This window comes from Alexandromys fortis, unplaced genomic scaffold, assembly GCF_014885135.2.
Source record: "Alexandromys fortis isolate MF-2015 unplaced genomic scaffold, M_Fortis_MF-2015_v1.1 scaffold_88, whole genome shotgun sequence".
Lineage (NCBI taxonomy): Eukaryota > Metazoa > Chordata > Mammalia > Rodentia > Cricetidae > Alexandromys > Alexandromys fortis.
In genome coordinates, this window is record NW_026067961.1 from 1,047,749 (window position 1) to 1,071,102 (window position 23,354).

Here is a 23,354-nt window from a genome sequence, read left to right on the forward strand (position 1 = left end):
CCAAGACAGCCAATTCCAGGATGAAGGTGGTGACCTTCTTCCCTCTATAGCCAAGTCCAGTAAAGGCAACAGCCCCCCCCCCCCCCCCCACCGCGATCCAGTCCCATCTCCAAGGTTCAGGTTCTGAAGGCACAGGGAAGCAAAGATGTTCATCATTGTGTGGGCCTAACCAGAGCCGTGTCTGGGCAAGCGTGTTCTCCACATGAACTCTGGGCTCCCAGGGAGCTGGGCCATAGACAGCTCATGTTGTCCACTTGGGTAGACACCAGTATTGGGCCAGTCAGGCATTAATCGCCCATGCCCACAGGGACCTCACACAGCCACCATCATAACCTTCTCCATACCACACTCATGTAAGCACTGGGGGAGGGGGTCTGCTCAGCTCCCACTCTGTCAATTCCAAGAAGGGTGGGAGACAGGGCTTTGAGGCTGGGTGGGAAAAGCTTCACCCAAGGTTAAGCCAAGCTCACCCCAGGGAAAAAGAACTATCCCAGGACTCCCAGGGGCCAACAATGCTCTCTCTCCCCACAGCCCCATCCTCAGAGATCTGCTAAATGGCAAGGGCCCTTAGGTGTAGTATCAGATTTGACCACTGGGTGCCACTGTGGATAGCAGTATGTACTCAAGCACTGGCCAGCAAATTGCAACCTAATCCGGAACCTGATCCTACCCATGAGCTCCAGGCATGGCTCTTAATAGTTTGAGGCCATGACCACCTTGCAGAGGCTAAAAATGATTCAGGCGGTATCCCGTCTGCACTGAACGCCTTCAGGCTGAGGACTCCTTGGTCTGGGCCCTCCTCTCTTTCATGTCCTACCCTCAGAGTGCGACTGCTGGCCTATCACCTCCCTCTACAGAGATCCGTCCCAGCTCCCTCTGCAGACTGGGCCTGGGGAGCCAACAAGAGATGCCATGTGGGCTGTGGCTATTCACGGGGGTGCAGCACAGCCAGCTCTACCTAGTATATGGGAGGTGCAGTCCCAGAGACTCGGGGACTTGGGGAATCAAAAGACTGCCCCAGTTCTACATGTGGCAAACACAGGCACAGTATACAATAAAGCATGTGTACACATGCGTGTCTGGTGCACACACGTGTATTGGAACATACATGCCTGGCTCAGGTATGCACCATAACACATGCACTTGAATTCCACAGAGTATATATGCATGCATGCCTGGTGCATGAACATCACAGGAGCTAGCATAGGCACATGATGCACAAAGATGTGGGCACACATGTACACCTGAAGCCATATACACACAGAGCACTCACAGCTGGGAAACACATACCTAGATCATACTTAGACCCGCAGAGTGTATTCATGGAACACATATGTACCGTGAAACTGCATACCTAAAGCCCATGCATACCCTCATAGAACATGTACCTTGAGCACACACACCATGATAATGCATGCCTGGGACACACATATATCAGCAAGACATGTCTGGAGTACACACACACCTAGAGCACACACACTAGGAAGGCACACGCACCTAGAGGGCACATGCCTGAAACATGTACACACACAGTGCATGCACATACAGGCTTGTGTCGCTGCTCTGGTGTACTGGCACATGTACACGTGCAGTATCTCACAACACGCTGGTGTACATACATGTATTGATTAACATGCATACAGTGCTGCTCACAGATACGCGGGCACACAGCACCCGCACGTCCTGAATCACCCAGCCCCGCCTGCATAGGGATCTGTAAGATCCCACGGAATCTGCAGGTCACTCGAGGGAAAGGGTTGGTGCTCCAGGCTGACAGTGCGTCCCATTATTGCCCTCGGGAACCCGCTTGAGGCCTACTCATGAACCACTGGCTGTGTGCATTCCATGGGTACCAGGAAGGGATGGCTGTGTTTCTCACTTGGTGGTGGTATTAGGACAAGGGGTGGGTTCCTGGCCAGGGGCAGGGAAGTCTTCGGTTCCTCCCCTGGGAACCTGACTCACCTTCCCGGCAAGTGGGCCCTGTGTAGCCGTCCACACAATGGCACCGCCCACTGATGGGGTCGCAGTCAGCCCCACCCCCACAGTCACAGTGCAGGGCACAGCCAGGCCCAAAGCGGCCCCTTCTGCAATCTGTAGGGGCAGGAGGTAGGAGAGAAGGGCATAAATCTCCATTCCATCTGCCTAGACCATGGGTAGACAGCCCAGGGGGCATGAGGCCCGCGGAGGAAGGAGACAAAACCATGGGCCTCAGTTTCCTCTGAAAAGGATAACAGTTCCTATGCACTTGCTAAAAAATCTGTGCTGTAACTGTGGGCTCCTACATGGAGAAACACCAGCCACAAGCCCTGGGCACACATTCCTGCCTGGTGCCTGGGCTAGTGAGGCAGCACAGAGCAGCCACATGAATCCAAGTCATTAACTCAGTTTTGCCCCCTAGGAGAACAGCTCTCCATCCTTAGGCAGTCTAGTCTGAAGGGGTCATGGACATATTTCCACCTGACTGAGGCCTTTCTCATGACAGCCAGATAGAGCCAGAGACTCTAGACTACCACAGAGCAGGGCCTAACCTCGGCAGCTACAGAGGGTGTCTGTGCTTGGTTTATCATATTCTGGCCACTGTCAACGGCCCCCAGAGGGCGCAGGCTGGAGAAGAGATCACAGGAAGGCACAGCGCTCAGGCTGAGGCCTGGCATGCAGGTACCCAGCCCACATGATTGGATATGTGTTATTGATGGAGACCTACCCTCAGGTCCCACCCTGGCAGGACCCTCCACTCACCCAGGTCACATGTGGCTCCTGTACGCCCCGGTGGGCAAAGGCAGAGGCCGCTGGCGGGATCACAGGGCACCCCTTTCTGGCAGTCACACTGCTGCTGGCAGCCGTCTCCAAAAAAGCCTGGATGGCACCCTGGTGGGGGCAACAGGCTCCGCGTTCCCATCCCCAAATCAAACAAGACAAGGAAAGGGTAAAGGGGTTGGGTGGGGGCCTGACACTCACCCTTCTCGCAGAACTGGCCGTGGAAGCCAGCGGGGCAGAGGCATTGGCCGCTGACAGGGTCGCAGGAGGCTCCCTGTTGACACTCACAGACTCCCTGGCAACCAGATCCGTAGAAGCCAGGGGGGCAGGCTGAAGGAGGACCCTGGTTAGAGTGAGTCGAGGGCAGGAGGCGACAGAAACCCCCAGTTTTCCCAGAATGAGCAAAGGACCGAACCCAGGAACTGAGAGAGGCCCTTCCCTGAATGTCTTAATCTCCCTCCTTCCCAGCTCCCACCATAAGCCAGCATCCAAGCCAGGCTCACATGAGAGGCATAAGGAGCTGGCCTGGGAGCCCACCTTCCACCTATCCTGTGTGACCCTGAGCCCAGAGCCTGATCGGGCTCATCCCATCTCTCCCCATGGACAGTGACTGAGAAAGTGGCCATTGCTCTCAGAACCAGGACCAGCCTGGATGGTGTGTCCAAGGTAAGGGGACAGCCCCACTCACAGTGCTCACAAGCTGGACCATAGAAGCCAGGACCACAGCGGCAGGCCCCCGTGGTGGGCTCACAGGTGCCGTTGTTCTGACAGGAGCACTTGAGGAGGCAGGCGGCACCATAGTGCCCAGCAGGGCAGGCTGTGCAGGGATGGGATACAGGTTTCTTAAGTGCACCTGACTCTGTGCCCCTACACAGCCGCCCGGATCCTGGGCTCTGCATCCTTCTCTGTGCCCCTACACAGCCGCCCAGGCCCTGAGCTCTGCATCCTTCTTGGGACCCTCCCTGCTCGATAGACACGTGTGGATGTTTTGGTCCAGCCGCTCTCGGAAACTCACCCTGCTCACAGTGTGGCCCCATCCAGCCCAGCGGGCAGGAACAGCTGCCGTTAGTAGCATGACACAGGCCGCCATTCCTGCAGGCACACTCAAGCTCACAGCCCTTGCCAAAGCGATTCTGGGGACACCCTAGGGGCAGAAGGCAGGCACAACTGAGAGCTCTAACAGGGGCAAGGGGTGGACATGTTCTGGGGATATGCTCCCCACAGACTGGCATTCACTCACAAATGCTTCCTGAGCTGCCTAGGGCTGGCCTTGCCCTCACGGTGTTCACAGCACCAGGACTGAGGGCCTGGTCTAAGATAAAGGGGACCAGGATCTTCAGGGGACTGTAAGCACCTGCACAGCTGGCAAGGAGTCAGGAAGGCTTCCTTCCCATCACACGTCCTTAGGACTGAGGCCACAGGTCAGGCATGGCCAGCCATGTGGACTCAGAGGGGGCCTGTTGACCACCTTGTACTGCCTGCCCGTGCCACTGTCCTTCCTAGGAGTGAACGAGGCAGCATCCTGGCTACTGCCTGGCCTTGGGCTTCTAATCTGACTACACCAGTCCCAGGCAGGAGCAGTAGGCCAAGAACAAAGGTTCAGAGAGCAGCCCCTGGTGAGGACTAAAGGAGGAACTGTGTGTGTGGCCCTGGGACTGGGTCACTGACCTGAGTGTGGACCATGACCACTGTCCCCTGGTTGACCCATTTCTTGCCAATCTAACTTTGTCTCTGCAGGGGACCCCAGCCTGGGCTTGGCAAAGGACCAGGAAAACACTCTTCCAAGAAGACATTACCAGGTCACAAAGTGCTACCAGGCTCAGGAGGAGGTTCCACTGGCCACAGAGACATGAACAGGCCATGGAATGAACCAAGTCTCAAGAGTCCTGTGTGGGTGGGGCCTGAGCTGGCATGAGGATGACCTGTTTGCCATCAGGGCAGGCATATGGTGAGGACACAGCTTCTCAGGCAAGGCTTCTGGAGAATTCACAGTGGCTGTTGAGTGTGACTGTGTCCCTGGGGAATGGGCACACACACACCCCTCGTGATGGGCTCACTTCAACAGCCTGCTCTGTGACTTGGTGAACTGTGCATGTGCCCAGCCCCCGGCAGACACTCACCATGTTCACAATGGACTCCAGTCTTCCCAGGAGGACAGACACAAGTCCCTGACACAGGATCACAGGCCGCCCCTTGCCCACACGCACACACATGGGTACAGTCGGGGCCAAAGCGACCCTGGGGACAGGCTGTGGAAAGAGCAGGTAAGTGGTTGCTTCCACCTGGGCTCTTTCAGAGGCTCCACGAGAAGCTCTGCTGGGAGCTGGGTCCCAGGCCATCTCTACAGAGATACACTGACACAACACCCATGTGACTCAGAAGAAAGTCCCTTTCCTGGGCGGGATGCTGGGCCACAGGGATGTTCTCAGTGCCTGGTATGTATCTGGAACAGAGCTGGCCAGAGATGGGGGCCCTCTGGGATCACACTGACGCCCCAGGGCAGCACACCCTCATTGCCACTCTACCTTAGTTCAGTAATGGGGGGGCAAGAATCAGGGGTGTGCAGGGGGCTGGCTGTCCTCCTATAGGCCGGCCAGCAGGGCCCTACCCCCTCTTCCAGAACTTCAACAATAAGCCATCCAGCCCTGCAGCCTGGCCACTCACCAAGGCTGCAGTCAGACCCCAGGAATCCAGCAGGGCAGTAGCAAGCTCCCGTGGCCGCATCGCAGGAGCCACCATTGAGACATTTACAAACTTGTTCACAGCCTGGCCCATAGCGCCCAGGTGGGCATCCTGCAGGGAGAGAGAGGGTCTGCTACATAAGCTGGGGGGCTGGAGTCAAACATGCAGCAGCCCTGACCATGGCATGGCTGCCCTGCGAGCTGCAGCCCTGAACACAGCACGGCTGCCCTGCGAGCTGCAGCTCTGAATACAGCATGGCTGCCCTGCGAGCTGCAGCCCTGAACACGGCATGGCTGCCCTGCGAGCTGCAGCTCTGAATACAGCATGGCCACCCTGCATACCAGAAGAGCAGACAGAACCCCAGCTTCCCCAAGGCAGTGGGCGGCACTCACGTTGCTGACAGTCGGTGCCATGGTAACCGGCAGCGCATACGCAGGCCCCTGAAGCAGAGTGGCAGGTCCAGGTCTCACCAGGACATTGGCATAGGTGCCCACAGTCCTTTCCAAAGGTGCCAGGCTGGCAAGCTGGGTATAAGTTGGGTAGGGTCAGCCCTGGTCTAGCCCTCGGGAATCCCCAAGCTGTCCCACTCTACGGCGTAGATGTTGGGGGGAGTACTTACCCTGCTCACAGCCAGGTCCAGTGAAGCCAGAGGGACAATGGCACTCCCCAGTAACATGGTGGCAGGGGGCACCAGGTGGGCAGCGGCATCGCTGTGCACAGGACTCTCCAAACCAGCCACGTGGGCAGGCTGCAGAAAGGGGAGAATTAGGCAGGCTTTCCTGGAGGTGGGCGGCTGGGAGCCCTGAAGCGGCTGTGCAGGGCCAGCTCCCCGCAGCCATCCGATCTGTGCTCTCCTGTCTAGGTGAGGGGTGCAGGGCCAGCTCCCCGCAGCCATCCGATCTGTGCTCTCCTGTCTAGGTGAGGGGTGCAGGGCCAGCTCCCCGCAGCCATCCGACCCATGCACTCCTGTCTAGGCTCACCATTCTCGCACTGTGAGCCCCTCCATCCTGGGGGACAGAGGCAGGCCCCGGTGACATGGTGGCATGTGGCACCTCTCCGGCAGGTACAATGCTCTTCACAGTGAACTCCAAACATGCCCTTGGCACAGGCTGTGGCATGAGAGACAGACAGGAAGACTGGGAATTACAGCCTTGGGGCCTCAGCCCATGGAAGTCGAGGGGAAAAGGGAGGCTGGGTCTAGAAGCCATGAAAAGTTATGGAGGGCCCTGAGGATCCTGACTCGGCCTGTAAGCCTCAGCAGCCCCACGCTTAGGTCTGAGCAAGGGGCTGTCTAGGTTGGCCTGCATAGAAAGGGAGCCAATGAGTGAAAGACTCAGTAGGTTAGAATGAGGACGAGCCAGCCCAGTATCCACTTGTCTAGACTCTGAGGGGTTCAAAGTCTGGAGGGGGTGAATAGGATTAAAAGCTACAGCCTGGGCAGCTTCTTGTAATCATGGAACCCTGGGCAGTCTAGGCTTCAAGTCCAGAGACCAAGTCTTTCTCTCTGAAGCCTTGAGATGAGTATACCCCTCTTTCCAAAATAAAAACAAACCAGCCAATCAGGTTGGCCTCTTAGGTACAGCCAGGAGGCCCTGAACCCGTTCAACAGTGGGCCATACTGGCGAGAACCAGGCCTGGCCCATACATATCTTCAGCATGGAGTAAAACAGGGTTGCCCTTGGCAGAACCTCCCAGCTTCCCAGAACCCACTCACGGCTCTGACACTTGTCCCCAGTCCAGCCGGCTGGGCAGAGGCAGTGCCCTGTGAGCCGGTCACATACGCCTCCATTAAGGCAACTGCAGCTGAGCTGACAGCCAGCTCCGTAGTGTCCAGGAAGGCACTCTGAAAAAGTACGGGTAGGGAGAGTCTGACTTTCTGGGGTATGGCTCTGTCCGGGAGATACTAGCCCAACATCCCTACATCTGTGTCCTTGGGTGGCAGGCTGGACACCACAGCCACCCCCAGGGTGCTGACCCTCCAAAGGGAGTCCTCTTAGGCCTGAGGGCATGTCTACTACCCAGGCCAGCCAGCTTACCTTCCTCACAGGCCAAGCCGGTCCAGCCCTCTGGGCATGTGCACTGGCCGGAGATGGGGTCACAGCTCCCTCCGTTGCGGCACAGACAGGAATGTTGACAGTCCTTGCCGTGCAGGCCAGCAGGGCAGGCTAAGGCCCAGAAAGCAGAAGCAAGCCTCAGTGTCTGGCCAGCAGAGTTTCCACATCCCCCAAAGCCCACCCTGACTTTCAAGTTAGAATCTTATCAGGGCTGGTTTTATGATGTCTGAGCCCAGGCCTGTCCTCAACCTACCAGCCTGGCCTCGGGAGCATGGCACCAAAGGCCAGAGTCAAGATCCCTCCTAACTTCCCCCATGTCCCTCCATGGCCCCACTGAGAGACCATTACCCAGGACTAGACCCTGAACTCACAGGCAGGGCTTACCCTGCAGGCAGGTGGGTCCCATCCAGCCAGGGGCACAGAGGCATTGCCCATGGACGGGGTCACAGGAGGCCCCGTTGAAACAGGTACAAATCTGGCTGCAGTTAAGCCCATAAGTGAGGGATGGGCAAGCTGTAAGCAGAGAGGAGGCATCAGGGACATAGCCAGGGGACTCCAGGAGAAGGTGTCAGGGAGCTTAGACAATCTGCCAGAGTCTCAGGGCCACCTCTCAGCAGAGCAGCCACCAAAGGGGTGGTCGTTTAGAATCTCATGGGCGAAGCTGTGTCCTCGGTTGGATGCCAGGAAAAGGCCCCAGGGGTGTCCCCCCCATCATGAAGAACCTGTGCTCCCACAGAACCCAGGCTGAGGCCCCTTACATACTCTGGGCGCATTGTGGGCCCCAGCGGCCAGCTGGGCAGATGCAGGAGCCGGTCACAGCATCGCAGGTAGCCCCAGCGGAGCAGTTACAGGCATGGGCACAGTCTAACCCGAAGAAGCCAGCGGGACAGGCTGCAGACAAAAGTGGCATTGACAAGAGGCTCAGAGGCCAGAGGACCCTGCCCTACACCCAGTTCACCATGTTCACACCCCAGCCTGCACTCCTAGTTCACTCTGCTCACACCCGAGCCTGCACCCAGCCCACCATGCTCACATCCCAGCCTGTACCCCAGTTCACTCTGCTCACACCCGAGCCTGCACCCAGCTCACCATGCTCACAGAAGCTGCCCCTCCAGCCGGCCGGGCAGGTACAGGCCCCACTGACACGGTCACAGGTGGCCCCATGCTCACACTTGCACTTCTGTTCACAGTTAGGCCCAAAGTACCCCTGGCGACACCCTAAGACACAAAAGCCAGCTCACTGTTAGTTGGGACACCAAGAGTCTGGCCAGAGCCCAGGACTGAAGGGAAAGGCCTGACAAAGAAGCCCCTCCCCTCCCAACGGTGGGGATACTTGACTTTACCACACCCCTCCACCCTTTCCCCAGACCTCATCTTCAGAGCCCACTAGGCTCTCCCCTAGGGCGGCCTCTAAAACCAGCTACTCTGACTCAGCCCATCCGCAAGCCTTGGAAGGACACAAACAGGGGCCTAAGGAACCCTCCTCGCCCCCCACCCCCACCCTGGCTGGGACAGCCCCAACTCTGCACCTGCTACTCCAGGCAAGCTTGAAGTCTGCTACTGACAGGTGCATGTATGGTATGTGTGCACTGGAATACTCAGGTACATGTGTACACATGTATGTGCAGATGCAAGTGTTTTCGTGTGTGTGGTCACACGCCTGTGCATGCCTGTGTGCACACTGAGAGAGGGGTACAAATGCCAGGCCAGTACTCACACTGCTCACACCGAGGACCTTCGTAGCCAGCCTCGCACAGGCATAGGCCACTGGTGGCATCACAGCTCCCATGGCCCACAGTGCAGTTGCAAGCGTGGATGCAATCGGGTCCCCAACGTCCGCTGTCACAGGCTGCAACAGAGTGAGCTCAGAGTCACCTTGGGTGAGCTCCAGAGCCATGTCGTCTTGGGCCAGGGGCAAGGGAGGGACCTGTGCACAAAGGACGGGCAAAGGACCCACATACCTCTCTGGCAGCTGAGACCAGTCCACCCTGGAGCACAGCTACAGCGGCCAGTGGCTGGGTGGCAGTGTCCGTCGTTGGCACAAGCACACCTCATCTGGCAGCCAGTTCCAAACCAGCCAGCTGGGCAAGCTGTTGGTGGTAAAGAGGGTGAGCGTGGCAGCCTGGCACACCCACCCAGGAACACCGGTGGAAGCTGAGGTCAGACACCAGCCATACTCACCATCCTGGCAGCGGCTACCAACAAAGCCAGGGAGGCAAAGGCAGACTCCAGTCCCAGGGTCACAGCTGGCACCGTGTTCGCACGCAGGGCAGATCTCCTGACAGCCAAGCCCCCAACGGCCCTCGGGACAATCTAGAGCCCACTTCCAGGGTCAGTTATTCTTTCCCCTGTACCCTAGCTGACACACTGGTGTGTGCCCAATACATCACTGGAGGCCTCTCTTGCCATAATCCAGAGAGGGGACCACTGTTCCCATATAAGACTGCTAAGGAAAGAGGCAGGCCTCAGAACCCCAAGGCTGCAGGGCACCCCAGGGACAGTTCAAGAGCAAAATAAAGAGCCTGCTAGAGAGACAGGGAGCTGATGGTCCAGGAGGGTACAGTGCAGGGCACCTCCCACACCCCAGCTTGTTCCAGCATGAGTCCCTGAAGTTATTATAAAGGAGCCCAGCACAGCATGGTCAGGGCTAAGCTTCCAACATGATTTATGGTGGGGTTCCCAAGCAGATCTGGGATCAGGGTCCTTAACTGTAATCTAGACTGAGGTCCCCCAAACAGAGCTTGGACTGGGATCAAGGGTCCCCAAATGTGGTCCAGGGTGGTATTCTTAAAATCAGCCCAGGGTTGGGCCCCCTGGAGCCAAGCAGCTGTCACTCACCTGCTCCACAGTCCTCCCCCGTCTTCCCCGGTGGGCATAGACACTGTCCTGTGACCCGGTGGCAGGGAGCCCCCACACAGGAGCAGGAACCTGAGCAGTTCACACCAAACGTTCCTACTGGGCACTCTGTAGGCGAGAGCAGATGGCTTCAGTCACTCTGTATGTAGCTATCAAGGCTAGGAGCGTCCTCTGGAGACCCACGGAGAACAGGACGGGTTGATGGGAACAGGAACTTGGTGGGGGGAGATCTACAAGAGGTCAGTCTGGGGCATAGGGAAAGGCAGGGGCAGGGATGCCAGAGGGCCAGGCAACCTGTCAAGCAGACGCTATGGGCATCCAGGACCCTGGAGAGCTCCCAGGAGCAGGGGACAATTCCTGTTCCAGGATGGTCCACCAAGGGGGCCACTACTAGCCACTTCAACCAAGGTGTGCCGGCCTGTCCCCTCTGTTTCATACCCAGCTCCTCAGCCCCAAAGCTGTAGCCATCGGCTGGGAGTGGGGTGGGAAGAAGCAGTAATGGGTCCACACAAAGAGTAAGGAAGGACACCAGAAGTCTGGGGCCCTCCACACTCTGAAATGTAAGTTACACCAAGGAATTAGGTATGGGAATTAGGGTGTCCTGTACAGGAATGGTCAAAGGCAGGGCCTCATGAATGCATATGGTCCCTGAAGTGCCCTGGGTACCAGAAAGCCCTGAGTGGCCTTACTTGGTAAAGCACCTGTGCTCCCTATGACTCCTCTCGGGGGAGACTGGGGTAGGAACTGAGGAAGTCACAGCAGGATTTCTGCCTGCCTGGCATCTGCCCACTCTGCCCGTTGCTGGAATGAAAGAGCAGGCCTGATGCAGAGGCACGGCAGGCAGTGGGGACCAGGCATAACACGTGTGCGTGCGATAGGTGCCTGACCATAGCACCCACACAGGCGTGAGCACGCACACGCGCACACATGTGCACGCACGGAGACAACCACACAGCACAGACCAGGGAGAAAGCCCAGCATTGCTGCTGAGGTGGTCCCTCAAGGCCTCAGGAGCTCTTCCCCTGAGCACAGACTTGTGCTTGGGGCAGGAATAGTTTCCAGACCTAAAAACAAGGGGAAGGGGAACCATTTCTGTAAAAGTATGTGTGTCATTTCCTGTGGTTTATCCTTGGGGGCCCTGGAGGCTTCAATAAAGAAAGGCAGAGGGGGTTCCTTTTCTTTTTAGCACAGGGGGCTGGTCCCACGGCTGCTGGGAAGGCTTCCCTGCACAGCCGCCTCACTGGGCCTGGCATGTAGCACGGAATCTGGAAAAGGGGGACAGAGGCTTAGGAAGGAAGGCATGCGACAAGTCTGTGTTTATGCAGGCATGTGTGCGCGCATGCTCTGGGTGGCCTCTGTTAGGAGGCTCGGTCCTGCCACTCCCCAGACACTGTGCGGATGGAAAGAGGGACGCCTGGAGCTGGGGGACAGCCTGAGACTACAGAGTCCTGAGAGCATGCCAGGTCTGGGGACTCTAGACTGAGTTGGAAGCCCTGGATATTCTCTCTCCTGTGCCAACAAGACCTGAGAGCCCTTGCCAGGCCTCATCCCCCTCTATACCTGGCTGGGTGGTGCTGGGAACTTTTCTGCTTTTCTCCCCTAAGGAGAGGGGAAGGGAGGGGATGGCTAGTGGCTCCTGCATTCCTCTCTATCCTTGCCCACCCAAAAATGGTCACACTCAGGCCCTGAAGCTCCTGTTCTAATCTGACCAATGGATATACAGGCAGCAAGAGTTATGCGAAGAGAGGGTCAAACATCTCCAGCGTGCTGGCAACAGCCATATTGACTGCCTCACAAACACCAAGGGCCCTGCCCCTCCCTCGAGGACTGTGACCACATGGCTATATCCTCTCCTGGTCCTGAAGCTTTAAGCTCAATGTTTGAGAGTCCAGCCTGCCATCCCACAAGTTACACGGCTTAGATCCTCACGTTAAGGGTCACAGGTGCCCTGCTGGTATAGGCCACATACCCGATCCTCCCTCTCCAGTCCTCTATGTCAAGCTCCCAGCCCCATATATGCTGGACTCCAACAAATGAGCACGTGATTTACCAAGCCATCTGGCTCCCCAGCCTTGCCTCGGGTCTCCCACTGATACCTAAGGACCCATCTCACTAATCTACCCCTCAGCAGTCTTGAGGCCCATTCTCCTACCTGCCAAGTAGTTAAGAGTCTCTAGGCTCTGTGTTCATTCATACATGCCTGACTACAAGACCCCACGGCCAGACGACAACTCTCCAAAGCATCCTTCCCCCAGCGGCCACCCCGCTCCTCCTCACGCCTGCTCCCTCTTGTCCCCTTCTCATCCATCTTGCCCAGACTCCAGCCCAGAGCTCTCCCAGGACCTTCATTGATGAGAGGAGTGAACCGTCATTCCACAGAGCTGATGACCGTTCCTCTGGCCTGAACCAGGCAGAAGAGTCAGTTCCTCCTCTGAACACCTAAGATAGTCCAGGAACCACCCTGCCCCTGGGATGACAGTAGGTAAAGGGACCATTGGCACCCAGGCACCGGATCTGCGGCTTCCGGCCAGCCGTGCGCTTTTGTAGTTTCCCCAGTCGCTGGAACCCCAGGGGTCAGTCAATCACCTTGGCTACAGTCCTCCCCCTGGTAGCCAGGAGGACACTGCATCCGACAATCGCCGCTCACAGGGTCGCAGGCCACACCCGGTGGGCAGGAGCAATGGTGTCTGCAGCCTGGCCCAAAGAAGCCTGGCTCACACGCTACAGAGTAAGAAGCAAGACAGAAACGTGAGGTGGAGGTGAGGCTCTCAGTGGCCCAGGACCTCCCTCTCCCTCAGGGACTCACCTTCCTGGCAGCGCTCGCCCCGGAAGCCAGCCTTGCAGGAGCAGCTGCCGTCCTTTGGGTTACAGGACTGTGTGTGTGACTGCTCACAGCGGCAATCCTCAGAACAGCCGGGGCCAAAGGCCCAGGGAGGGCAGGCTGCAGACACAGAGCCATAAGGGGCCTGCCCACTGCAGCGCTCACCCCAGTCAGCCTGGATCACCAAGGGTGGCCCTGGTGGGCCTGCTGTAGCTGAGCCCCCTTCCAGAACATTCTAGGAATGGGCACATCTGCTTGTGAACCAGGGCCTCACAGCTGAGATGCTGTCCCAGTTTCCCCTCTCAATTAACTCTTACAAATGTCAAACGCTGCCTTCACCCTCTCTTTCTCTGCTAATCTGCTGCCCCTTCCCTGAGTGTCTGTGACCCCGGAGACGGGGACTCTGAGGAGCTGGCTTTGTTCCACAAGACAAGATCAGTGTCCTGCAAGTTTCCTGGGAATCTGTCCCTGCTCGCCTCCATCACCAGATGAGAGAGGGGCAGGAGTGACACCAGCCTAGGGACAGAGCACCAGATGCCTAGACTCCATCCACAGCGGCTGCTGCAACGCTCCCAGCACAGTGTGAGACTCAGTACAAGGCGGATGCTCTCATCCACACACACAGATGTGGCAGAACTCACCAAGATGGCAGAAGCGGCCGTAGAGTCCTGGGTCACAGAGGCAGGCCCCATAGAGGCGGTGGCATCGGCCCCGGTTAGCACAGTGGCATTTCTTACGGCAATGTTTGCCATAGAAGCCCTTGGGGCAGCCTGCGGGAGACGGGTTAGTGAGAACTGCACAGCAGCTGGCCTACCCACACGTAGTTCTTAGATGAGGGGACATGAGAAGCCTTGTGTCAGGGGACAGGAGACAGGACAGCCGTGCCCACTGGAACATTCTGGAGATGGAGCAGACTCATCAGCACACCTCTGAGAGGGGCAAAATCTCTCCTAAGTGCCCTGACCTCTGATCCACACAGAATACTGAGCCCAAAGAGAGAGGACTGCAAGGCCTCACCTGGTCAGGGCTACACCCAAGCCTGGCAGGCTGCCCTTCTCCAAATACCGCCCTCTGGCCCTGCCCTGCCTCATGTCCCTCTTATTGAAAGGGACATAGATAACTGAAAATGAAACCCCCAAAGCTGCCATGTCCCAGTCTCCTGGATCTTGAAATAAGACTACCCACATTGCTCACAGACCCCCAAATCCAATGAACAAATGTGCTTAGCTTACAGGTGAGTGGCATTTGAGACAGAGAGAGGAAGGCAGCAGAGAGGTGTGGTCATATAGGGTCACAGGCAGAGACTGGAGGAATAGACACGTAGTGAGGGACACCCAAGGCCTGGGAAACCAACACGAGGGCTCCATGAGATCTCCACTCCTGAAAATCGGCCGGTCTGTCCCCAGAAGCTCCCTTTAGTTTACCTATAGGGGAATCTGGTGGCCCTCCCTGAGACTGCAGGAGAAAAGCTCCTGGGAAGCTGTGTAATGTCACACCCAGGGCTCCCCCAGTCTCCACGTGTTGGCAGCAGAGAGTAAGAGAGGGACAACAGAGACACTAAGCAAGGTTGGGGAGAAGCCATGAGCACTGGGGCTGCTGGAGCGCCCTGTTGTCACCCTTGGGGCTGGGTTCTGTCAACCGTGTCCTCCCGCTCTAGCAGGAGCAGTTACAGCGGCAGGAAACACGAGAGACCCAGAGACAAAGCCGTCCCCTCTCCCAGAAGCTTATTCCCACAAACTGTAATTCCCCACAGTGCTGTGAGTATGGCTAGACAGGATGTCAAGCATCACCCCAGGGAGCCACCAGCACAGACGGACGCCTTCTACAAATCCCAGCTGGCCATCATCTCCAGCTCTGCTTGAATGCTCCCAGGTCCCAAGGGCTCACCACTTCCCCAGGGAATCCATTCCAAGCAAGTCTCCACCCATGGAATTGAGTCTCAACCTTCTGTGTGTAAGTCCCAGGAAGTAAGAAGGATAAGAAACAGCATGGCTTCCCCTTCCCCTAGAGTTCCCTAGGGAAGGGCTACACGCACCATCCTCACAGTGGGCTCCACTGACACCCGGGGGACAGCGGCAGGCTCCTGACACAGGGTCACAGGTCCCACCATTCTGACAGGTGCAGAGAGAGCTACAGTTCTTCCCGAAGGTGTCTGGAGGACAAGCTGCAGGGGGATGACAGGAAGCACCAGGATTACCAACCAGAGGGCAGAACTCTTGAGGTCCTTCTGGCATTAAAGACACCAGTTTTAAACAAATGCCTGGGACAGCAAATGACAATTTGTGCCTCATGACCCCGACCACACTCATGGCAGACATCTCTAATCAACACATGCACACGCTAGCCCTTTCAATCAGATGGCAATTCAGATGATCCTCACAGTCTGAGATGAGTCTAATTCCCTCCTGGTCAGGAGGGCTTTGGGAGAGATAAGGAAGGCTGTAGACAGATCCATTTCCAGGGTGCTTCAGCGGCTAAACTGTTGTGTAGCCCTGAGCAAGGCTCTGCTCTTATCAGATGGTTTCAGTCCCCGCTACCTGTATCAGAGAAGCCTACCCACTAGCTCTCCTTCACAGACACAAACAATACTCTTAGATATTTGTTGGCTTGTCATTGGGATCCCTAGAGACTGGCTGGGAGCATCACACACCCTGTCTGCTGGTTCCCAGAGTGCCCCACATCCTAGTACCATGTCTAGGATGGGGGGAGGGGGGAGGGAGGCAGTCAGTAGACTCTCATCAAAGGGAGATAAGATGAAAAATGGATGGGAGGGAGGGAAGAAGGGAGGGAGAGAGAGAGGGAGGGAGAGAGGGAGGGAGGGAAGGGAGGGAGGGAGGGAAGAAGGGAGGGATAGGTGCATGGATATGTGGATAGATGGGTGGATGGGTAGGTGAGTAGATGAGTGGGTGGATAGATGGGTGTGGAGTGGATGGGTAGATGGGTGGGTGGAGAGATGGGTGTGGAGTGGATGGGTAGATGGGTGGGTTGGTACATGGATGGACAGATGGGTGGGTGGACATACTCAGATGCTTCTCCCCAGAGCTAGGCAGGAGGAACCACACAGAAAGGATGCTCACAACTCTTGGGTCCCACAGACTCTGCCTAGACTCCCCCTTCCCAGTGTCTCACTCTCATTGCAGATGATCCCTGTCCAGCCCTCTGGGCAGTCACAGCCACCCAGTCCCGGAAAGCAGGTCCCTCCATTTTTGCAGTCATCGCAGGTCAGGCTGCAGTCATGGCCAAAGGAGTGGTCCAGGCAGACTGCGGGAAGATGGGGAGAAGGACATCAGAGCTCTTGGGCCAAAGAAGAGAGGACAAGTGGCTTCCTCATCTCCAAGCTCCAAGGTGAGATACGGGAACCCCACCCTAGGAGCTGGGGGCCAATTTAGCCCTGAATGAGCTGTACGGGTTATAAGGGGCGTACCCTCCCATAGGGCAGCGCAGCCCAGGACTGCAAGCTGCCATCCCCTAAGGAGGGAAGCCACGAGGGCAGGCCCATGCCTCACCAAACTTCTCAGTGAGCGTGTGTTCTCCCCGCAACTCCGCTGCCTCCTCCTCGGCCCCATAGTCGTCCTGGAAGAGTTGTGGCAGCTCATCTCTCAGCACCGCGATGTGGGGCAGGGGCCGCACGAAGGGCAGCTGGCCATCCAGGTCTACCACGGACTCCTCTAGGGCTGGGGAAAGACACACAGGCCTCTCAGTCTTTCCTGCCCACACACTCAACAACACTGCCTTAGGGCTCAGCTCTTCCCTCACCTGGTCAGCACAGAAACTGGACACTTAAGACTCCCTGCAACACTGTGCCCTCATCCGACCAACCTGCTTCCCTCTGCCTGCTAACCCCACCCCTACCACAGGAGATGGGACCATACGGGGCTCGCAGAGATGATGACAAGCCAGCTGGCACACCAGACATGCGGGCTACTGGGATCAGAAACCCAAAAGGCAGCTGTGCCTGGGGGAAGCTCACGGGTGCAGCCTCTGCGGTCTTCGTCCAGCCGGTAACCAGCCTCACAGAAGCACTGGAAGGAGCCAGCCAGATTAGCACAGTGATGCTCACAGCTGCTATGACCAGAGGCACACTCGTCAACATCTGCAGACAGACAGACAGACAGACAGCGCTGCTGGGGTGGTGCTCCCAGGGTCGGAAGCCCAGAGACCCATGCCTGTCCCAGCTGTACCTCACGGACAGGGTCAAGCGCTCATCCCCCTGAGCGGCCGGTAGCACTACCACCCCCACCCCAGCCATGGTCTTTCCACTCAAGAGTGAAGGGACACTGGACATCTGTCAGGAGAGTCACTTAAAGAACAGGCATGTCCCCAACCCTGTGAGGAAAGCCAGAGACTACTGGCCAGAGTGCAGTGCGGAGGGGGCACAATGGTGTGTGCGCCTGATTAACATGCACCTGATTGCATACAAGTGCATGCTTCTGTCTGTGTGTGAGACTGGCTAGCTACATGGATGACTTATGTGTGGCATGTAAGAAATCATATAGAAGTTTGCATGTGGTCAGCGTGGGCGGTACGGGTGTGCGTGAGTTCACAGCAGGCAGGTAATCAATGTCCGCAAGTGGAGCAGGAAGCTGGCCCATAGCATGTCCACCTCAGGAGGGCCAAGGCCGACCCCGGTATTTCTCCCCCAGTCACCCAGCTGCTCCCGGGCAGCGTGTGCTCACCCTCACACGCACAGCCATCAGGACTGAGCCGGTAGCCAGCGTAGCAGTTGCACTCGTACCCACCAGGGGTGTTGGCACACACCTGCTGGCAGCATGGGGAGTTGGCACAGTCGTCGATGTCTGCGGGGTACACACAGGAGCCTGCTGGCACCGTGGATACACATACACGATCCCACAGCAACAACCCACGCACATCCCGCAAACATGCTGATACACCACCTTATGTGACCACATGTGAACCTGTCCACAACCACTTGCATACTTCATGTAATCATGCATACATAGAGCCACACACACCTGGAAGGAATCACACACATCTGCAGTTACTCATTCCTGCCCAAACTCACATAGCTATATCCAATATGCAGATATGTACACCTACAACCACACACATAAGGTTACGTGGACATGATCTCTCTCTCTCTCTCTCTCTCTCTCTCTCTCTCTCTCTCTCTCTCTCTCTCACACACACACACACACACACACACACACACACACACGGCAGGCACATGCACAGCCAATGGCCTTAAGGGTGCGGGCAGGCAGAGCCCAGCAGGCCAACACGAGCACTCAGAAGCCTTTGAGCTGATGAGACTCTCATCAGATCTCCTGCAGCTCCTGCTGAGCCCAGGCAGTCAGAGCAGCAGAGAGAGAAGAAAATTCCAAGTCATGGCCCCAAACAAGCCCAGGACTGGGTGTAGCAGAGTCCTGGGGCTGGAGGGGCTGGGCACCCTGGGAGGAACTGGCTCGCACCAATGCAGGTCTTCTGGTCTTCATCCAACTCGTAACCGTGAGGGCAGGTGCACAGGGGTCCCGTGCTAGTGTGACTGCAGCCATGTGAGCAGCCACCATTGCCAGCCTCACAGCTGTTCACAATCTCCATCTCGATCCCTGTGGTGACATCAGACAGCTAGGATGTGGGACAAGGTCCAGCACTCCCTAGCCAGCCCCTGGGAACCCACAACCAGAGCTGCCCACAGAAACTAACTTTAGGGTCTTGGGGAGCCACGTTAGCACCCCGAGCAACCCCAGTCCACCGCTCACTGCCAACTCACGGTAGCACTGCCGGCCATCGGCACCCAGCTCGTAGCCTGCGTGGCACACACACTTAAAGGATCCCTGGGTGTTGAGGCAGCCGTGAGCACACTGGGCCAGCCCCGTGGCACATTCGTCCACGTCTGAAAGAGAGAGAGAGAAAGGGCAGGGAGAGGCTCCCAACAGCGGGGAAAGTGGTGGTGGCCCCGTATCCCTGGGCTCATTAACAGCTTCCTGGCTTAGACAGCTTAGTGGAGATCATGCTGGCCCATACCTGCCATGCACACCCTGACAGATCCCTGGGGAAGGAGACAGATTGGGTCTCATGTTGAGCCCAGAGGGGGTCTTTTCTGTTGCACCAGTAAGGACTTCCTAGTGCATATCGGGATGTAGTTATCGACTTCCCCTGTCCTGTGGGTACCTGGCCACCAGACATGACATCTCAGAAGGCTAACCACTGCCTCCTTGATGGCCCTAGGAGCACCACACTCACCCTGAAGTCGCTGGGCAGAGGCTGCCCACCTCAGACCTACCTATCTACAGAGACGTCAGGACACACTGCTAGGGATGTAGTAGAGCACAAACGTGGCCTCGCTGTATGACAGCGCCCAGCAGGATGAAGGGAGGGGCTCTGGAAACTAGTGCCCAACTGTAGCGCTACCGTCAATGCATTTACCACCACTTGCCCCGAGAAAGCCCAGCACTGATTCACTGGGACACTTCCGGGGTTTATCAGGGATCCCTTTCCTTCCCCTTGCTTGCTCTCTTGGGTCCTAAGGATCAGGTGCTAGTTGATCCCTACAGGAAGTATGTTGAAGACAGAAACTTGAGTTTCCTCCCATCTGCAGAAACATGGCTGGGTTGTAGACAGCTCTTTGGGTCATCCCATTCCCCCCACCCCAATCAGGGAGAGACGATTATCACCCCTAGGTCACCCAAAGACCCATCCAGCAGGGCGCCTCAGGGATGTTGGGGATTGGTAAAGCATCCTACCTTCACAGGCCTTGCGGTCTGCAGCAAGCTGGTAACCTGTGTGACAGCCACAGTGGGCAAGGCCCCGGAGTGCCTGGCATACGTGCATACAGCCACCATGGCCATCCTCACACGGGTTTCTCCCTGCATAGCAAAGCCAGAGGGATGCAGGCAAAGAGAAAAGATGGGGGGGTGGACTCTGACAGATGCAGGATTCCTCCTCAGCGCGGGAATCCCACTCTGCTCCAGCCTCTGCCATGGCCCCCCAGTTGTGGGTAGCTCTGGGTTCCCCCAAGAAGACCTCATAGTCAAGGCCAGAATCCCAAGGCTCTATTAGGGTCAATACCCGACCAGTACCCATGACTTGCGAGTGTCATGGTTCTCAAAGAATGTGTCCAATGGCAGAAAGCTAGGCCTGGCTAGAAGAGAACCTTCCAGCAAGGAGGTGGCCAGCCCAGGTCAGCTCTGGCCATGATGAGCCTTGTCTGCTTCTCCCAGAGTTCATGCTTTGGGATAAGGTGTTGGAACTGACACCAGGGTTAGGAGCCCCAAACCCTTCTCCCCAGTCCTCTGATCCAAGGACACCACATGATCATCCAACCCTAACATCCTCCAGGGCCTTGTGGCCTTGTGTTCTTCTTCAGCCCTGTGGTTCCCTCAGCCCCACGACTCCCATTCTGTGAGCCCCTCTATCCCATGACCTTTCCAGCCCTGTGACCCCTCAAGGTCTATGACCCCCAAGCTCCATAAACACCCCTAGCTCTGTAACCTGTTCAGCCCTGTGTCCCCCCCCCCCAGCCCTGAAATCCCACGCCTTTTCCACCCGCATGGTTGGCCTCACATCTACACTCACTTCCTACTCTGCCGGGGAGTCCCTGCACCTGCTCTGTCCCATTTCCATGTCTGGGGGAGGGGCTCTGACCCTGCCCCACATACTCCTTTAGCAAAGTCTCTTTCTCCTATGCACGCAGCCCAAAGTCCTCCACACTGACCTGGCTGCCTCCTCTGCCCAGACCCCAGATGGCCATCTAGGAAGAGGGGTACTGTCTCCACCCTGAACATCCTGCCCTGAGGACATACCACCCAATAGTGCTCACATCCCTGTGCCTCAGGCCCACAGCAGCCCGGGCCTCCCTCCCTCCCACCACCCGGTTATTACACATCAGGCTCATTCCTGGAGCCTGGACCCCACTCTCTCCAACTCCGCCATACTTACGGACACAGCGCCGGCCATCCTCCTGCAGCTGGTACTGGGGCCGGCACTGGCAGCGGTGCTGCGTCACTGTGAGCTGGACACACTGATGCTGGCAGCCACCGTTTCCCAGAGTGCAAGAGCTGATGGCTGGGGACACAAAGAGCTTCGATCAGGCCAAGCAGGCAGATCCTTCTTCTCGCGTGAGCGATCTGATTAGGATGGCTTCCCACAGGAGCGCTCACTACCCTTCTCTCCCTTGTTCTCAGTTTCCAGCCTGACTCTACTTTCTTCTCAGTCACATACACGGTCCACAGTACAACGGACATCTCTCTGAATCCTTCAAGCCCAGCCCACCCAGGAGGTGGATACTAGGTAGATCCGTCCGCCCTGACAGAAGCCTGGCATCCCTGCTCCACACCGCCCCTCCCCCCCGCACCAACACAAGAGAAGCAACACTAGGAGGCTGTTGAGAAGCAGCTGGCTCATTGCCTGGCAACAAGCTAGGAGTCACGGCAAGATCCACCGCACCACCGTGGACCTCAGGCCAAGGCAGAAGGTCAGGTACGGAGCCTCTATGAATGGCCGCCTTAGACCACAGACCTGGCCACCGGTACCTGAAGGAAATCTGAGCAAATTCCTTCTACCCCAGGCCAGACCACACCTCACACCCTATCAGAGTGTCCACTCTTCCCAGCAGCCATAGGTCCTCAGGGAGACTGTGTCCCAGAGGGCAGCACCCTGTCCTTTCTGGTTGGACTGCTGCAGGGCATGGAAAAGGGATAATGGCTGGCCTGGTGGGGGCTGTGCACTCTGTGGAGCTCCGTCGTACCCTCAGCTGGCCTGTGGAGATGGCAAGGCACGTGGGATGGACACTGAGCTTCCAACAGCAATAGCGGCCAGCTCCTGGCATGGGTTTGGTTACAATTGAGTCCCTGGCAATGGCATTGTGGTTAAAGGAAGTTAGCCCTGAGCTCTGGAGGGAAGCCGCAAGAATGCTGCCCCTGGCCGGGGAGGTAAGACTGTCTGCTTGCAAGCCTGTGCTCGGAGCTGTGTCAGCAAACCTTAAGACTCATTACTAAAGCACTTTGGGGGCTGGGCTGTACCCTGAGATGCTGCCTGGGATGTGGGGACACCGTCAACGTTAAGCAGTACTGTTCGCGGCCCAGTATGGAGAAATGGTTCATTACTGCCGAGGAATGGGGGCTTGGCACCACTGAGGAGGGCACCGCAAGCCCCCGGTGCTGGCAGCGGCATGGGTCTCGTGAGCTGCCTCAGGGCTCTGAGAAGGCTGGGCTTCCTTCAAAGCAAGCTTGCTCATTAAACTGGTCTCTCCTCACGTGAAGCACAGTCAGAAGAACATGTGGATGCCCCCTTCTCTGGGGCAAAGCCAGCCATGGAGAGGCAGTGACCAATCTCCTGGCCACCCAGGGCCCCCAGACATATGCATCAAGGGAGGAGCTACAGAAATTTCCTACAGAACGGAGGTGAGCCTGCCAACCGAAGGCCTTCCCCAACTCTGCTCTGACCCCTACACTGGATGGAAGCCATGCTGACCCCAGGCCTGGCTGGCCTCACCTGAGTCAGCTGTCCAGCCACCAGTCCTGCCTCCAGAGGCGCCCAGGCGCCTGTGCACATGGCCTCAGCTGGCCCCGCATTCCTAGGGGCTCTGTTTACCCCGTTCTCACCACACCAACTGCATCGCTCCTCGGGACACGTAATCGGAACCAGAAGCTTGTTCTGGCAGGGCCGGCAGGCACAGAGGGGCACCACGTCTCAGTATCCCTGTAGGATGCACCATCAACCAGGAGAAAGAGGTGTTTCGCCTCCAATCTGGTCACCGGCAAAGCAGCTGAGATGGCCCCATGGATGAACCCACTGTGGGCTGGCATTTCAGACCTGGAATTCCAGGACCTCTTCACACCCTCAGAACCATCCCTGCCCTTTGCTCCACAGAACTGTGACTTCACAGATGCTCCCAAGCTGTGCACAGCAGGGAACCAGGCCAGCATCACCCAGCACACTCTGTGGGTTCCCAGAAAGTTAAACCAGACAGATTTTCTTTTCTCGGTGCCGGGGCTGCACAGCTCTGGGAATAGCCAGGGTCTGTGTGTCTGGGACTCGGGACTGGTGGACTTCTCCAGGCCCCTCGAGTTACTGAGGTCCAGCTGTAGGACATTCACTCTGGAGACCTCTGCCCAGCGCCAAGGCCAGAGGCTCACATCTGGTTATGGTTCTAGAAATCAGGCCCAAGGTCAGACATAAGCAAAGCTGAGTGACCTTTGGAGCAGAGGTCAGGGACCGGCCTC

The 23,354-nt window shown here is 57.3% G+C and overlaps 1 protein-coding gene across 4 annotated transcripts in view; it reads right to left on the reverse strand.

The window, feature by feature from the left end:
* Megf6 (multiple EGF like domains 6) overlaps nucleotides 1-23,354 on the reverse strand; it is a 95,509-nt gene that overhangs the window by 2,360 nt on the left and 69,795 nt on the right. For 3 of the 4 annotated variants that reach the window (XR_007593756.1, XM_050153323.1, XM_050153325.1), the window contains 31 exons: nucleotides 21,070-21,195; nucleotides 19,875-19,997; nucleotides 18,902-19,024; nucleotides 18,600-18,737; nucleotides 17,847-17,966; nucleotides 17,141-17,263; nucleotides 16,677-16,844; nucleotides 16,300-16,431; nucleotides 15,206-15,334; nucleotides 13,812-13,940; nucleotides 13,156-13,290; nucleotides 12,936-13,070; nucleotides 10,332-10,457; nucleotides 9,675-9,806; nucleotides 9,455-9,583; nucleotides 9,211-9,342; nucleotides 8,583-8,711; nucleotides 8,256-8,384; nucleotides 7,878-8,006; nucleotides 7,476-7,604; nucleotides 7,154-7,282; nucleotides 6,420-6,548; nucleotides 6,059-6,187; nucleotides 5,832-5,963; nucleotides 5,422-5,550; nucleotides 4,878-5,006; nucleotides 3,773-3,901; nucleotides 3,446-3,574; nucleotides 2,959-3,087; nucleotides 2,740-2,868; nucleotides 1,963-2,091 (listed from right to left, as the gene is read on the reverse strand). Coding sequence is in view for 3 of the 4 variants with exons in the window: in XM_050153323.1 (XP_050009280.1) it covers nucleotides 1,963-2,091; nucleotides 2,740-2,868; nucleotides 2,959-3,087; nucleotides 3,446-3,574; nucleotides 3,773-3,901; nucleotides 4,878-5,006; nucleotides 5,422-5,550; nucleotides 5,832-5,963; nucleotides 6,059-6,187; nucleotides 6,420-6,548; nucleotides 7,154-7,282; nucleotides 7,476-7,604; nucleotides 7,878-8,006; nucleotides 8,256-8,384; nucleotides 8,583-8,711; nucleotides 9,211-9,342; nucleotides 9,455-9,583; nucleotides 9,675-9,806; nucleotides 10,332-10,457; nucleotides 12,936-13,070; nucleotides 13,156-13,290; nucleotides 13,812-13,940; nucleotides 15,206-15,334; nucleotides 16,300-16,431; nucleotides 16,677-16,844; nucleotides 17,141-17,263; nucleotides 17,847-17,966; nucleotides 18,600-18,737; nucleotides 18,902-19,024; nucleotides 19,875-19,997; nucleotides 21,070-21,195 (4,038 nt within the window). In the remaining variant the exon portion in view is untranslated. The remainder of the gene's footprint in view (nucleotides 1-1,962; nucleotides 2,092-2,739; nucleotides 2,869-2,958; nucleotides 3,088-3,445; nucleotides 3,575-3,772; nucleotides 3,902-4,877; nucleotides 5,007-5,421; nucleotides 5,551-5,831; nucleotides 5,964-6,058; nucleotides 6,188-6,419; nucleotides 6,549-7,153; nucleotides 7,283-7,475; nucleotides 7,605-7,877; nucleotides 8,007-8,255; nucleotides 8,385-8,582; nucleotides 8,712-9,210; nucleotides 9,343-9,454; nucleotides 9,584-9,674; nucleotides 9,807-10,331; nucleotides 10,458-12,935; nucleotides 13,071-13,155; nucleotides 13,291-13,811; nucleotides 13,941-15,205; nucleotides 15,335-16,299; nucleotides 16,432-16,676; nucleotides 16,845-17,140; nucleotides 17,264-17,846; nucleotides 17,967-18,599; nucleotides 18,738-18,901; nucleotides 19,025-19,874; nucleotides 19,998-21,069; nucleotides 21,196-23,354) is intronic. The other variant, XM_050153324.1, reaches the window with a different exon arrangement.